This window comes from Molothrus ater, chromosome 23 (genome assembly GCF_012460135.2).
Source record: "Molothrus ater isolate BHLD 08-10-18 breed brown headed cowbird chromosome 23, BPBGC_Mater_1.1, whole genome shotgun sequence".
Taxonomy (NCBI): domain Eukaryota; kingdom Metazoa; phylum Chordata; class Aves; order Passeriformes; family Icteridae; genus Molothrus; species Molothrus ater.
Window position 1 is genome coordinate 7,761,560 of NC_050500.2, and position 14,485 is coordinate 7,776,044.

Sequence of the window (14,485 nt, forward strand, 5' to 3'; positions counted from 1 at the left end):
CATCCCTGATCCATGGGATGAAGGAACACAGGCCAACAAACTTGACCCTGAGCTCCCTGGGAGAAAGACACGGACTGACTACTCCCATTAGAGGTGGAAAGGTCACCATCCGGACTACCTGCAATGCTGGGCATCCCCAGGGTGTCCAAGACAAAGGAAATAAGGCCAATCTAAGCATTTGTGCTCTGCACAGATCAACCCTAGCTAGTGTTGATGCTCTTTAGCACTTGCCGGAGAGCAGAGATGGCAGTGAGCACCAGCACAGGAGCAAAGGCTGCCACCAGTTCACTCCCCAGACATGCCAAGCAGCTTGAGCTCCTTCAGTCTTGTACTCTTTGGCAGATTTCCCACCTCTTGACTCGTGCTGCTAGTCGTTTCCCGCAATCTCCAGTTTGTCATTTACATGTCATGTGCTGCTATGGGTGAGCAGCTGTAGGCAATGACATGTCATTGCAGCAACGCCCAGAGCAGGGGCAGCAGAGAATGTCTTGTGATGTGCCAAAAGCAGCTCCTAAAGCCCACAAACATCACTCAGGACTCTGCATGCCTCTAGCTCTGACCAGCAGCCTTCAGGATGCGGTTACATGTCTGACCAGTTCCCTCCTGTCCCCATGCAGCCAGCATCGCTTCTTCCCAGGCACACGGTCTGACATTTAGCAGTGCTGAGGTGCTCAACTATGCCCATGTGCTGGGCAATTCAGATCCTACTGCTCCTTACTGCTCCTTCAGCCTCTGTCCCAGCAAGGGCTTTCTGTTTCCTTGCAGGTCACAGAAACCAGTGCCATGGCCCAATCCACGGGTGTCTCCCATTGTAGATGAGAGCTCTGTGCCACGACTTTCAGAACATCCATGTGTCTGCTATTACATGGACTAAGAAATACACTTTATCAAATTTGCTTAACGTGATTAGAAGTCTGGGTAGATTTCCTACCTTGAGTGATCATAAACAGTGCAGGGTAAGAAAAGCAAGAGCTTCTGCTCCCAATAAAAGGAATTACTGCGTTAACACAGGAAATCAGGAATTGTGGTGACTTAGTGAAGGAGGCCCCATGCAGCTGACAGTACTGGGGGTTCAGGCACATAAATTGGAGAGGCAGCTGAACACCCACCAGCCAGCCTGCTCCTCCCCAGGACAGAAGGTCACCGAGCCCATCTCCTGGGGACATGCCTCAGATCTCACTGTCTGCAGCAAACCACCAAAATTTGGGAAAGCGCCTCTGGCTGCTGAAGCAGCTCATGTCTGTGTTGTGAAAGGGCACTCAGGTTTGCTGAGCTGGATGGAGGCCACTGGAGATATCACTTCCCTTTTCCAGTGCTCAAATTAACTGGGGACATGCTGGCAGTCTGCCAGATCAATAATAGAATTTGCCAAGACATCAGCATCAGCTGGGGCTGCCGGGGCTTGTCCAAATTACAAGGAGGGTTTTCAGACCACTGGTACCATTTTTCTCCTGCTCTCCCTCACAAAAGGCTTCAAGAAACATCCAAACTGCCTCTGTGCTCCCACCACTGCCATCCCTCACTTCTGAGCAAGCAGCAGATCTTTGCACCTAATTATGGACAGGTTGGGTTTCAAAATAATAAAACCTTAACCCCAAAACAAAGCCTAAAGCACCAAATTTGCATATACTGTGTTAAAATAACACCTGGGGGCTGTGAAATGACACTTTACATGGGAAATGTCAAGTGAGGGTTGCTCAGGGCCACTAGTGTACCCAGGGTACTCTGCCTTCTTCCAAAGGATCCCACAGCAACAAGACAGACACTGGGTCACAAATGGGAGTTGTGTACAAAACAGACATTTAATAATGGTCACAGGCTTAGTCCTGCACCCTAAATTCAAGGAAATTGTGCTGGTTTTGGCTGGGGTGGAGTTAACTGCCATCATAGTGGCTGATGTGGGGCTGTGTTTTGAATTTGTGCTGAACACAAGGTTGATAATATAGAGGTGCTTTTGTTATTGCTGAGTGGGGTTTACACAGGGCCAGGGCCTTTTCTGCTTTTCCTAAGGCCATGCTGGGGAAGAAGCTGGGGATGCAGGGGAGGTTGGGAGGAGGCACAGCCAGGACAGGTGACTCCAACTGACCAAAGGGGTATTTCAGACCACATGACATCATGCTCGGTATATAAAGCTGGAGGGAAGAAGGAGGGAGGGGACATTTGGAGTTATGGCGCTTGTCTTCCCAAGTTGCTCTTCCATGGGATGGGGCCTTGCTCTCCTGGATGTGTTGAATACCTGCCTGCCCATGGGAAGCAGGGAATTAATTCTGTTTTTCTCTGCTTGTGTGTGTAGCTTTTGGTTTCCCTGTTGAGCTGTCTTTATCTCAACCCACAAGTTCTCCAGCTTTTGCCCTTCAAATTCTCTCTCCGATACCACTGGTGGGGGAGTGAGCGAGTGGCTGCAAGGGGTTTGGCTGCTGGCTGGGGTTAAACCAGGACAGAGATGTATAAATCATAGAATCATAGGATGGTTTGGGTTGGAAAGGACCTTAAACCTCATCCAGTCCCACCCCCTGCCTTGGGCAGCAACACCTTCCACTATCCCAGGCTGCTCCAATCCCCATCCAACCTGGCCTTGGACACTTCCAGGGATCCAGGGGCAGCCACAGCTGCTCTGGGCAGCCTGTGCCAGGGCCTCCCCACCCTCAGAGGGAAGAAGTCCTTCCTAATTTCCATTCTAAATCTACCTTCTTTCAGCTTAAAGCCATTCCCCTTTGTCCTGTCACTCCACCATTACCTGATCTAACATCCTCCATGGGATGTCACTTCCCAGTTTGTTTCAGGCACTCTGCCATTTCCCCAAATGCATCTGGCAGCTGCAACAGGACACAGTGAAGGGCAGGATGGTCTCATGATCTAGCCTGACCTTAAAACAGATTCTGTGCTTCCTTAGAGGATGGCACCAAGGTCAAGAGGGGCACAGGACCCCCCCAAAACTCAACAGGTCACCCAGCACCCAGGACAAGACTTGAAAAAATCATGTTTTCAAAAATGAAGGATTTTTCCTTCCAGAGAATTGCTTCACATGAAACTCCACAGCCGCATCTCTCTTTCTCCATATTTTATTATTACAGAGGAAAAAAAAATCATAGTGTAACAAGAAATCACCAGCAATCAGTACCTCCAGTGTGGTACACACCAGACCAGGACATGTCCTGGGAAATTCATCTCCTTCCCAGGTAAAACATAGGTGTTGCTAACACTGCAATTTGCTCTGCTGTGCACATCTCATCCATCAAGAAGGAACTGGAATGGGGGGATGTGAGTTATTATCTCCTCATAATAATATGGGAGATGCTCAATGGACTCTGTAAAGCTGCAGAGCTCTTGCTGGGTGTGTGCTGCTGTCAGGACTCTGCTGAGGATACATCCACACAGGATCTTGCTGGGCAGGAAGGCAGGAGAGATGGCCCCAAACAGGACAGGTGAGCCTGAACCACTCCTGATGTAACACCTACATTGTCCTCTTTTGGTTGTGATAACACTCCAGCAACAGGGCCCAAAGGGCACAGCCAACAGGCCCCATGCTCATGTTCTGCCCTGTCTGAGCTGCCTCTGCCCTAGGACAGGACTAGAAATAAAGCAACTTCTCCTCAAGCCCTGCTGAACCTTTTTCCTCCCCCCACAGTTTTCCAGGAACAAAGAGAGATCATATTGACTGTAGTGCTCCCTGCAGATATTCACTGTAGTGCTCCCTGCTCACACATAAAGGCCAGGACACCTGTAAAGCACTGTTAAACCCATTTCCCATGCCAGAGCACTCCCACAGCTTGTGCACGGTTTCCACAACTCCCAGCCCCCACAAAGTCAGAAAATGGGGAACAGCTTCCAACTTCACCAACCTGTGGGACAAAATCCACTGCTTTCCTCCCAACACATCTGTTCTGAAACCACCAAGACATAGTTGCTTGTTCTGTCATTATCCCCGTTGCTCATCCAAAGTGCTATGCACAGTGCCCAGGCAGGCAAGAGATGGGCTCCAGCAGTTCACCCTCTGGCCCCTCTCCTCCTGGCCAAGGGGCATCCCAGGTTTTTCACCTCTTCCCCTCAGTAACAGGTGCATTTCACTCCCTCCAGAGGTGGCCAAGGCCCAGTTTCAGGCTCTTTAAGCAGTGATATATTCAGGGTTTGGAGGTGACCTGTCAAGGGCTTGGAGTTTTCCTTCAGCCTGGCAGTAGCTCAAGATTTCTGCACAGGTGGCAGCCTAAGAGCTGGGGAAGGCCTGGGAAGGCTCAGAGGAGCTTCCACAAAGGTGCACCTGGGCACTAGCACTAATCCTCAAGGCCCTTGAGCACCATCTCCTGGTCATTCATGGATTTAGTGGCAACTTAACCTCCTTGCTTCCTCCATGTCACCATCCCCACAAAGCTTGGGGGGACCATACATGAGAGCCCTTCAAGACGTGCAACACTTCAGCAGGGTTACTTATAAGCTTACTGCCACACACACAAAATGCCATGAACTCCCCCAGCCCCCCTCCTGAGAGCTCTGCTGCTCTCTTCTTCCTTCCAAGTTTTGACAGGAACAAACTCTCACACTGGCACAGCCACATTGGCGCTCTCCTGTGCCACCATCTCTGCCTGGTGGCCCTGAGCAGCTGGTGCAAGATGCTTCTGGAAAGCTCCAATGTGTCCCCCTCCCATCCTGCTGTGGCTCTGGGCAGCAGGATACAAAAGGCACTGCTCACAGTGTGCTCCCAGGCTCCAGGATCCAGCAGGATCACCCCTCTGTGTGTAAATATCGCAGTGGCAGGCTCAACCTTTTGGCATGAGGAAAAAGAAGATAAATGCTACCAGTCCCCTCGGAGCCACAGGAACCCTGCATCTAATTGCACTTCATAATGGATTCAGCAAGCCATTAATTATCAGATTATATTTTAGGAAGCTGCAGATAAAAAAGCTTTATGAAATTTAGTCTCAAAGGAACTGGTGTGCACAATGAAGCTGTTGCATTATGCCAGCACCAGAGAAGCAAACTTTACAGCAGGTACTGAGTGCATTTTACAAAGCAGTGCCCCATGTGCCAGGGGAAGGTTCATGTGCAGTCATAGCAGCTATCCCACACTCCAACACCTTCATTAGTGCCATGCCACAAAGGACGCTGGCACACAGGCACAGCTCCTTCCCTTTTTTCAGAATGTCCCTGGTGAATTAGAGGCAGATCTCAGGGATGTTTGCTCACAGAAAGGATGGATATGCCCAGACATGCCTGGGAGCCTCCTTCCTAATAGACCACAGCAAAAACATGGATGGGATTAGACCTGTGTGGCACAAGGTGCCATCCAAACAGTGCTGCAGTAATTTAGCACAACTCCCAGGAAGTCTCTACTGGAGGAGAGGCCCAAAGGTCAGCTCTTCAGCTCTGTGCTCTGTTTTCTCTGGAGAAGTTCTCCAGCCGCACAGCAATACAGGTGAGAGCAGAAGGAACAAAGTAGCCCTTACACCTTGCAGAAAATACCTGTGAGCACATCACTGATTCAGCCATAAAAATCTCCAACCTAAATTCTCAGGACAGTTTTTTTTTTTGTTTCCCTTATCCATAAGCCCCAGCTTTGTCCTGTACCAGTCCTCTGCTCTCTGTTCACAGCAGTGGAGGATCACACTTGATTCCCATCTTTTCCTCTGCTGCTTTATTTCTCATGTGTTGGCGGAGACGAGTGTTCTACCAGCGGCTGACTGCAGGGAGACTTCTCAGGCAGTAAACGTCTATGAACCTCCCCTGTCCGTGGTTATGCTGTGCTTGCTGCATGCCTGAGATTGTTTTCCCAAAGAAGCCCCAAATCTCCCAGGTGAAGCAGCACACTGAGCTCCTGAACAAGCCTAGTGGATACCAGGTGCCAGGCACAGGCAACCTCCCGTGTCCCTCACTTGATTTCTTCACACATCAGAGTGACTGTTATCAAACAAACGCTCCACAGTTACCACCTCAGAGCCAGTTTGTCTCATTTGGGATTTGGGCAACGTCACAAGTTTGGCATTATCAAAAGAGATTATGTGCTCTGCTGCTCCTTGCTCTGATGTCTGAGTCACCTGTGTGGAAGGAAGATGACCCAAGAGTCAGACATGTACAGCACCACTTTCCCCTGGATCCCTTTGCTGCTCAACCCTTTCCCAGCCTCATCTCAGGTAATAACATTTAGCTTCACACTACGGCTTCTGCAATTACAACAGGCATGAGACTAATAGGGAATATCAAACTACACACACCAATGATGCAAAAGAAGACAGGACAATAATTTAAATATTTCTCTCCACAAGTTGCTATAATTTAGCTCCACAAGCAATTGTAGACAGTAAACATTCTATGATTATCCACTGGAGGAATGCCATCCCAGGGAATCTTGCACACTTGCCTCTCTCATCCAAGGAACTCTTCTTGACTGATGGATGAAATATGGAAGAGGATGAGGCTGGGTTCAAACCTAGCACTGGGCCTCCAACAAAACAGCTGCAGTGTCACAGGGCATCATCAAGGTGTTAATAACCTCTGAGTAACCAGGCACCTCCACACATACTGCCAATCCTCCTCCTCAGCTCCTTAAAGTCATGACTGAGCAGCTTTCTCTCCAGCAAACCCGCTTCATGCCAGCACAGAAATCCCAGAGTACTGTGGGCTGGGGTTTGCATCATAGATCCCTCCAAGAATGGGAAATCATGGAGCAGAAGGGGCAACAGGGCCCAAAGAGTGGATTTGGGAAGAATAAAAGCGTAGGAGAGAAGGATGGGTGAACAATGTGACAGAGAGCAGTCCTTATATGCACAATCTGGGCAGTGGTGGCTTGGGAGGTCATCTTGGATGATGATGCTCAGTGCTGAGGTGCCCCTCCAGCTTGCCCTGGGAGGGGAAGAGCTCACCCATGAAGGTGCTATCTTCTGTGTGAAGTGCTGGCTGGTGACGTGGCTCTGCAGGGCCCCAGGGAGCGGAAGGCCATGAAGCAGTACAAGCAGCACAATGGTTGGGAAGCTATGGGAGAAGCACTGTCCAAGTCTGGCCTGGACAACCAGGGCCAGCTTGAGAGCACAGGGAGCTGCAATGGGCAGGGCACACAGGGCTGAAACCCAGGAGGAACTGGCATGTGCTAGTGTCCCTCCTCCTGGCTGCACCACTGGCCGTCAGTTTATGGCTGCTTGGGTTCATTTTGGCTCCCTGCAGCACCTGCATTAAGAAGCCCAGCTGGTTTACCAGCAACTGTAGCTGACCCTGCTCACAGGAATCCCTTCTTCCTGTTCCCTTATACCATCCAGCACTGTTCCTTGCTGGCCTAGCTTGCATATCTCCTGATCCAGCTATTCCAAAATCATTACCCAACTCAGTGGTTCTCCACTTTCAGAGACAGCTTTTTCTAGGTCTTCTTCCTCATTCTCTAGGCTGCTGTTGGCTGTCTCCTCCAATGTTTCCTGATTTATATTCTCTCCTGCTATCCCATGCTCTGCCGTGGGGACCCACCATTTGTCATAGCCTGGTCTGCCAGTTCACTCTGCCCTTACAGCTTGCAAACTTGCCAAAGCATGGAACTAGATGATTTTTGAAGTCCCTTCACACCCAAACCATTCTACAATTCTATGATTCAAAGGGTCCTTGACACGGTGTCCCCAAGCCCAGGTTTGTCTCTCATCTTTCTAGTGCTACACTCACTTTTTCTTCAGTCTCCCACTAGCTGTGTAGACAAACCTAGTGCTTGGGGTTCCATCCATCATCTCCTCATGCTGTTGTGTCCTCACCTACACTTAGCTCTCTTCTCTACTGTAACAATCAAATCCATAACTTTCCATGATTCTGGTAGGTCCAAAAGCTTAACATGTCCCAGCCTCACCCAGTGTTTTTCCATTTCATCCTTACTTTCTGTTTCTTCACACTTTTTCCTTACCATGTCCCTCTTCACCCTCCTGTTTACATTTCAGACATCACCAAGAGGAACCATCACTGTTCAACAGGTAACCTGAACAGCAGCAAAGGTGACAGACTTGAGTGCCTGCACTTCACTGAACCTGCAGGAGAGCCAGCATGGGGAACAGCTCCATGCATGACTCACACTCATAGAACTTCACATCTGCAAACAAAGCCAAGAACACAAAAACATGCTCTCAGGGTCTTTTACAAGAGACCTTCTAGACCACAGCTCTCTAATATTTCATCACCACCACACCTGCACACGGGCATGAGGAGCATCCTCAGAGGAGCAGCCAGGAGCAAGCAAGCTGCAAGATGCTGAGATGCTGAGATGTGATGCTGAGCAAGATGCAAGAGCCAGAAGAGACTACTACAGTTCACAAGAATCTACTGTGACTTGCAGGAAAACAGGAGGTGCAGCCTTGTGCTATCAGAGTTACAACTGCATCGGTCTCTTCTCCCACATAACAAGTGATGGGACAAGAGATCACAAATAGCACCAGGGGAGAATTAGGCTCTGTGCTCTTCCACATTTTTATAAATGACTTGGAGATAGGACTGGAAGGAATATGAGGCAAGTTCACATAAGATACAAAACTGGGAAGAGCTGTTGCCTTCCTCAAAGGCAGGGAGGCCCTGCAGAGAGACCTCAACAAAATAGAGGACTGGGCCATCACCAACCATGTGAAGTTCAACAAGAGAAAGTGCCAGATTCCTTACTGGGGATGGGGCAACCCTGGATGTGTGGGTGGACCAGGCAACAAGAGGCTGGAGAGCAGCTGCAGGAAGGGACCTGGGATCCTGGTCAATGGCCAGCTGGATCTGAGTCAGCAGTGCCCTGGCAGCCAGGAGGGCCACCCGTGTCCTGGGGGACATCAGGGAGAGCATGGCCAGCCAGGCAAGGGAGGGGATTGTCCTGCTGTGCTCTGCAGTGGGGCAGCCTCACCTTGAGTGCTGGAGCAGATTTGGGCACCACAAAGTAAGAAAGATAACTATTAGAGTGTGTCCAAAGGAGAGCCATGGCAATGGTGGAGGGCCTTGAGCAGAAGCTGTGTAAGGAGCTGCTGAGGGCACTTTGTCTGTTCAGCTTGGAGGAGACTGAGGTCAGACCTCATCACATCTACCACTTCCTCATGAATGGAAGAGGAGGGGCAGATACTGATCTCTTCTCTGTGGTGACCAGTGACAGGACTTGAGGGAATGGCCTGAAGCTGTGTCGGGGGAGATTTAGGTTGGATATCAGGAAACAGGCTTTTCACCCAGAAAGTAGTCGGGCACTGGAACAGGCTCCCCAAAGAAGTGGTTCCAGCACCAAACCTGGCAGTGATCAAGAAGCCTTTGGAAAATACCCTTGGACACTCTTGGAGATGGTGCTGTGCAAGGCTAGGAAACTGGACTCAATGATCCTTGTGGGTCCCTTCCAACTCAGCATATTCTGTGATCAGGGAAAATTTCTTCATTAAAAGCATGGTCTGGCATTGGAACAAACTGCCCAGGGCAATGGTGGAGTCACCATCCCTGGAAGCATTCAAAAATGTGTGGATGTGGCACTTGGGGACAGGGTTTGCTGTTGAACATGGCAGTGTTGGGTTAATGGTTGGACTAGATCCTGGAGAGCTTTTTCAACCTAAATGATTCTGTGATTCTCTCTCTCCAAGCAGTCACTATATCACTTACAATGGGTTCTTACCTGTGTGCTCTGCCTTGACGTGTTTTTGGTGAGCAGCAGTGCTGGTGAAGGTTTTGTCACAGCACCTGCACCGCAGGGAGGAGAACTTGGAGGAGCAGCGATTCTGAGCTGCAGAGACATCAGAGTGGGGGGTCCTATTGTGATAACATAGCCCTGACAACTGCTGCAATGACAAGGATCAAATCACGGTTACCATCCAAAGCCGTTGGCTTTAAACCAAAAGAAAGCAGGTTTAGATGGGATGGGATATTGGGAAGGAATTCTTCCCTGGGAGGCTGGTGAGGCCCTGGCACAGGGTGCCCAGAGAACCTGTGACTGCCCCACCCCTGGAAGTGTCCAGACCAGGCTGGATGGGGCTTGGAGGAACCTGGGCTAGTGGACTGTGTCCCTGCCCATGGCAGGGAGTGGAACAAGGTGAGCTTTAAGGTCCTTTCCAACCCAACCCCCTCTGACATTCTATGATTCTGTTGCAGGGACAGAATGACAGCCAGAAGCCATGTGGAAAGCAACAGAACAGGGGAATTGTGCTCAGCAGGTACAAGACCTGCTTGTCTTCCCACTGGACAAGTGCTAACACCTCACTCTGTTTCTCCATTGTCCCTGATGAGCTGAATACAGCTGAATCCCTGATCCTTGTCTCATTCACTGCAGATCTCCTTTTGGTGTGAATTCTTGTTCCCTTGCAGCAATGTGGAGGTCTGCCACAACATTGTGAACTGCACCAGGAAGGGCAAAGAGATTTGGTTCCTCACACACATCCTGCTAAAGCAGCCAGGAACTAGAACAGCTTGGTTATTTTTGGAGACTTTCAAATTTGCCAGTAGTCCTACTTTTCCTTGATGAGCTATGTGGAAAACCAATTAGGGAAGAACTAATCAGAAAGTGGTTGTGCTCAGTGGGGCAGGAAAAATGAGCTGAGCTGTGTTTCTCACATATGGAGCACATGTTTCTCACACGTTTCAGTCACTAAGACCTGAAGGGAAGAAGAGGACAAGATTTCAGACTATTACTTTACTATATTGTCCAAACTTCCATCTAAACACCCTTGCTCCCAGCAACCCTACCTGAGGCAAGAGCAAACTCTCTTCCAGATGTCACATGCCATGGGGAGCTTCTTCTTCTTTTTCTTCTTGGCCATCCCCACCATTTTACAGACCTCCAGCTGATGCTTCTCCAGCTCATTCTTTGTCGACTTGACCTCGCCACACTCTTTATGCTGGATCTGCTTTCCTCTGGCAACCTGACAGCATTTCATGTGCACCTTCAGGTGGCAGTAGAAGTGAAAGACCTTATCACAGACTTTGCAACAGGTTTTGCAGACAAAAGTCTTCTTGGAAGAAGCTTTGTCCTGGGATTCCTGTGCTTCTTTGGCACTGGCACCTCCTGCCTTGTCCTTATCTTTGTCCAGAACTTCAAATTGGGATTCACTGTTCACTTTCCACCTCCTGATCCCAGGTTTCTGCCCTCTTCCCTCAATCAAGAGACCTATGCAATTACTGTTTTGGTGATGACCAGTAGGACTGAGTATCTGCCCCTCAGTCTCCCATCTCCTGAATGCTCCTACATAGTTTTCCCCGCTCAGACGCAGCAGACACACATCAGACATGTTGTCCCATTACAATGGTGACACACAGGTCTGCCTAGAAGTGGTTCTGGCCATGCATGGATAGAAACATAAAGACTGATCCTTGAATTTCTCCACTACACATGCAAGGATCTGCATGAGATGCCAAGAACCAGGGCCAGATTCTCCTAAAAGCTTGTTTCTCTAACTCTTGCTTCCAAGCATTTGCCTTCTGCTCAGACACATGAAGTTACAGTCATGTTTGCAGACCTGAGCCTCAGGTATGATACTGTCAAAATCTGCCACTAAGAGTGGATATCCAGCCCTTAATTACAAGAAATCTCAGAAACACTTCACAAACACAATCCCTTTGAAAAGGAACAGATAATCTTGCTATGACCCTTTTGAGTCCTCTGCTCAGGGCCCTGAGGTATTTTAAACCACTCATTATGTTCATTTCTTAGAAAGCACAAATGCCTTCCCGAGTCCCTCTAACACCATCATCTCAAAAAGCACAAGCTGGAAAATTCACCCAGGATCTCAATCTACTGAAAAGACCCACAGGAAATCTATGTATGGGAGAAATCAAAATACAAACAGATACATTTGTCTTCTTTACTATAATGAGAACCCGGAACTGTGTCACCGTGGAAACTGGCACAGACTTCTCCTTTTGCCACTGTACAGGAAAACTCAGCCTGTGCTAGAAAAACTTCATCTTTACCTTCCTCACTATGGGAAGAGCTCAGCACAGTGTCCCCTCGCACAGCACCACTGCCCCAGATTTCCAACAACTAAAGACCAGATGACATATTTCAATGGATCTGGAAATCTTAAGACACCAAGTGGTGATCCATAATCTGCAAACACATAAAGGGAGAACAGCAGACTGGAAAACTGGTTTCCGGTCTGTCCTGTTCTATCAAAGTCACTTTGACTCATGACCTCTAAGATTTCTTTCCACATCCCTTCAACCAATCCTGTCAGTTTTTCTGACCTAAGTGAAGAATGATTTTTCAATCTACCAGTAAGATGGCAAATGTCTTTTTATTTAAACAAGACCACAAGAGCAAAAGCCTTTTTTATAGAGCTCTTGACACATTTCTGATATTTGAGAGTAAGACCAATCTTGACAAATATGATCTCCTAAATGACTGTAGAGAGCCCTGGAAAGCAGAAGGCTAGGGAGGAGGTTATGGAATTGGCTGAAAGAGCCAAACCCTGCCCTTGCATGCACCAGCTGCCAAGAATGACAGTGCTCTGACTACGGCAGGGTTCAAAGGAGAAGCCAAGAGATTCCATGTTGTACCCCCACCAAAGAAACCAATCCATTACTTGCAGTGCTGAGCGTGGTTGGAGATGGATGCAGTTTCTTCCACAGGGATGCTCTGTGCCTTCCAAGTGCTTTGGTTCACCTAACTTAATCACTAGAATTTTTTGAGGTTTTTTTGCAGTAGAGATGCAAAAACTGTTGTTTTCCTGTGGATGTGCAAATGGAATGGCTCTCCATGCAGCACATACATTCCCAGAAATGTAAGGTCTCCTCAGTTTTATAACAGGAAGCTCACACCTCCCTAACATGAGGCCTGAAGTTATCACTCATATCTCATGCCAAAAGCTACAAGGTCCATAAAGTCACTTGCAATATGTGGGCCTGGTAATCAGTGATGTCAGAGCTGAGTAGACTGGCCTGGCCTCAAAATTAAGATATGGAAATTCAGCGCAAAGATCTGTAGGATGCCAGAAAGAAGCTGCTATCTGGCAATCCTCCTCTGGACACTTCATCTAGAATAGATGTTTTTGCCAAGTAAATAACATTTTCCAAGGCTTTTGCTTTTGATGATGCTTTTTGCTTGATTTCATCTCAACCTTGGCTTGAAGCCCTGAAAAGCCACTCAGTGGCAGCAGTCTGCTCTCTTTGATATTGCTGCCAGAGAGGCAGCAGCTGCCAGAGCAGTCACACTGACTCCCCAGGCCCCTCTGCTACACACGCCGAGGTGTCCAGGAGTTCACTCAGGCTGCACATTCACAGACACATGAATTTTTGGCTCATCTGCTCCAGAGTCATCAGGGCATCAGCCCTGGCCCATCCCACGGACACGCAGAGTCAGGGGGAGTGGGACAAGTGCCTGCAGCATCAGAAGGTGACAGAATCAATGGCAGATAAGAAAGAATCACCCTTTCTCCAGAAATCAAAGCCATGACCAGGTGAAAATGCCAGCTGGATTGGTGGCAGCTCTTGCTACAGCTATAAGAGATAATGTAGATCTGAACCGGGAATGAATATTGGATTTGCAGCATAAGACCTCTCTCAGGAGACCACTGAGGCAAGGAATGGGAGTGGAGCATGTGCTGCCATCCTCCAAACCCTACAACTATAGCAGTCATCATGTGTTAAATATAGGTAAAACCTTATAAAATAAGGGCTTTGTTACCCTTGTAGAATCATGGCTCAGGCCTGCTACTTTGGCTAAGCAGAAGGGGGCTATGGGAAAGTGACTCAGCTGAATTGGAGGTAGAAAAACAAGCATATAACCATTATGTGCTCACATTGTGTTTATGGTGGTTGGTTGAATTATATTTGTTATACTCCAATGGAATGTAACTGATAATGTCCTAACTGCTTAAAAAGGCTTGTTTTTTGCAATGAAGCAGCTCTCCTTTGCACCTGCCTGGGGACTGTGCATCATGTTGCTTGTATAATCGAGATCCTTGGTTTCTTCTGCCTGTGCCCTGCTCCCAGTCACCCACTCCCACCTTCCACCCCAGCAGCATTTCCTCACTGCTCAAGACCATAGGCAGGCCAACAAGCCCAGGGTTCAAAGGCTGACCTGCCCCCAGCACATGGGGGACAGGCGTTGCCTGTCCCTGCCACACATGAAACGATGGCAAGTGTCAAAGCCATGAGGCTTGTGTTCATTCATAAAGACCGACAGCCTTGACCCAAATTTGCATATGAAGCAATCAAACCTTATATCCCTAAAAAACCCTGACATATTAACAGCAAACTGCTTTTCCTCTAACTCCTCAGCAATCTGATGGTATTTCCACACTGCTTGTCAGCTAAGCAGCTCTGGCACTGTAAGAAAATAGGAATGGACTGGGCCTGTACTTGGCTAAAACCCACACTGTGCACATCCCAGAGGACTTTGCAGTCCAAATAATCTCGACAGGCTGGGAAACAGATGAAAATATATGTAAGCAAACAGAATAAGCAAGTCACATTTGTATCCTTTCCAGGAGAATACACACCTGCAATTACCTTCATGACCCTCAGGTATCCTTGTCATTAAAGCACCAAATTCAGTTAAGCATTTTTCTTTCAAATGATGGATGCAAAG

General features: G+C 48.5%; 1 protein-coding gene across 1 annotated transcript in view; it reads right to left on the minus strand.

The window, feature by feature from the left end:
* Positions 1 to 3,042: 3,042 nt before the first annotated feature.
* Positions 3,043 to 14,485, minus strand: part of ZBTB40 (zinc finger and BTB domain containing 40) — a 33,863-nt gene continuing 22,420 nt past the window's right edge. Inside the window, 12 exon segments of the mRNA XM_036396496.1 lie at positions 3,043 to 5,894; positions 5,896 to 6,029; positions 6,146 to 6,155; positions 6,806 to 6,872; positions 6,875 to 6,919; positions 6,922 to 6,963; positions 7,965 to 7,985; positions 7,988 to 8,050; positions 9,581 to 9,743; positions 10,411 to 10,424; positions 10,645 to 10,670; positions 10,672 to 10,841. Coding sequence (XP_036252389.1) covers positions 5,864 to 5,894; positions 5,896 to 6,029; positions 6,146 to 6,155; positions 6,806 to 6,872; positions 6,875 to 6,919; positions 6,922 to 6,963; positions 7,965 to 7,985; positions 7,988 to 8,050; positions 9,581 to 9,743; positions 10,411 to 10,424; positions 10,645 to 10,670; positions 10,672 to 10,841 — 786 coding nt within the window. The 3' untranslated portion in view covers positions 3,043 to 5,863.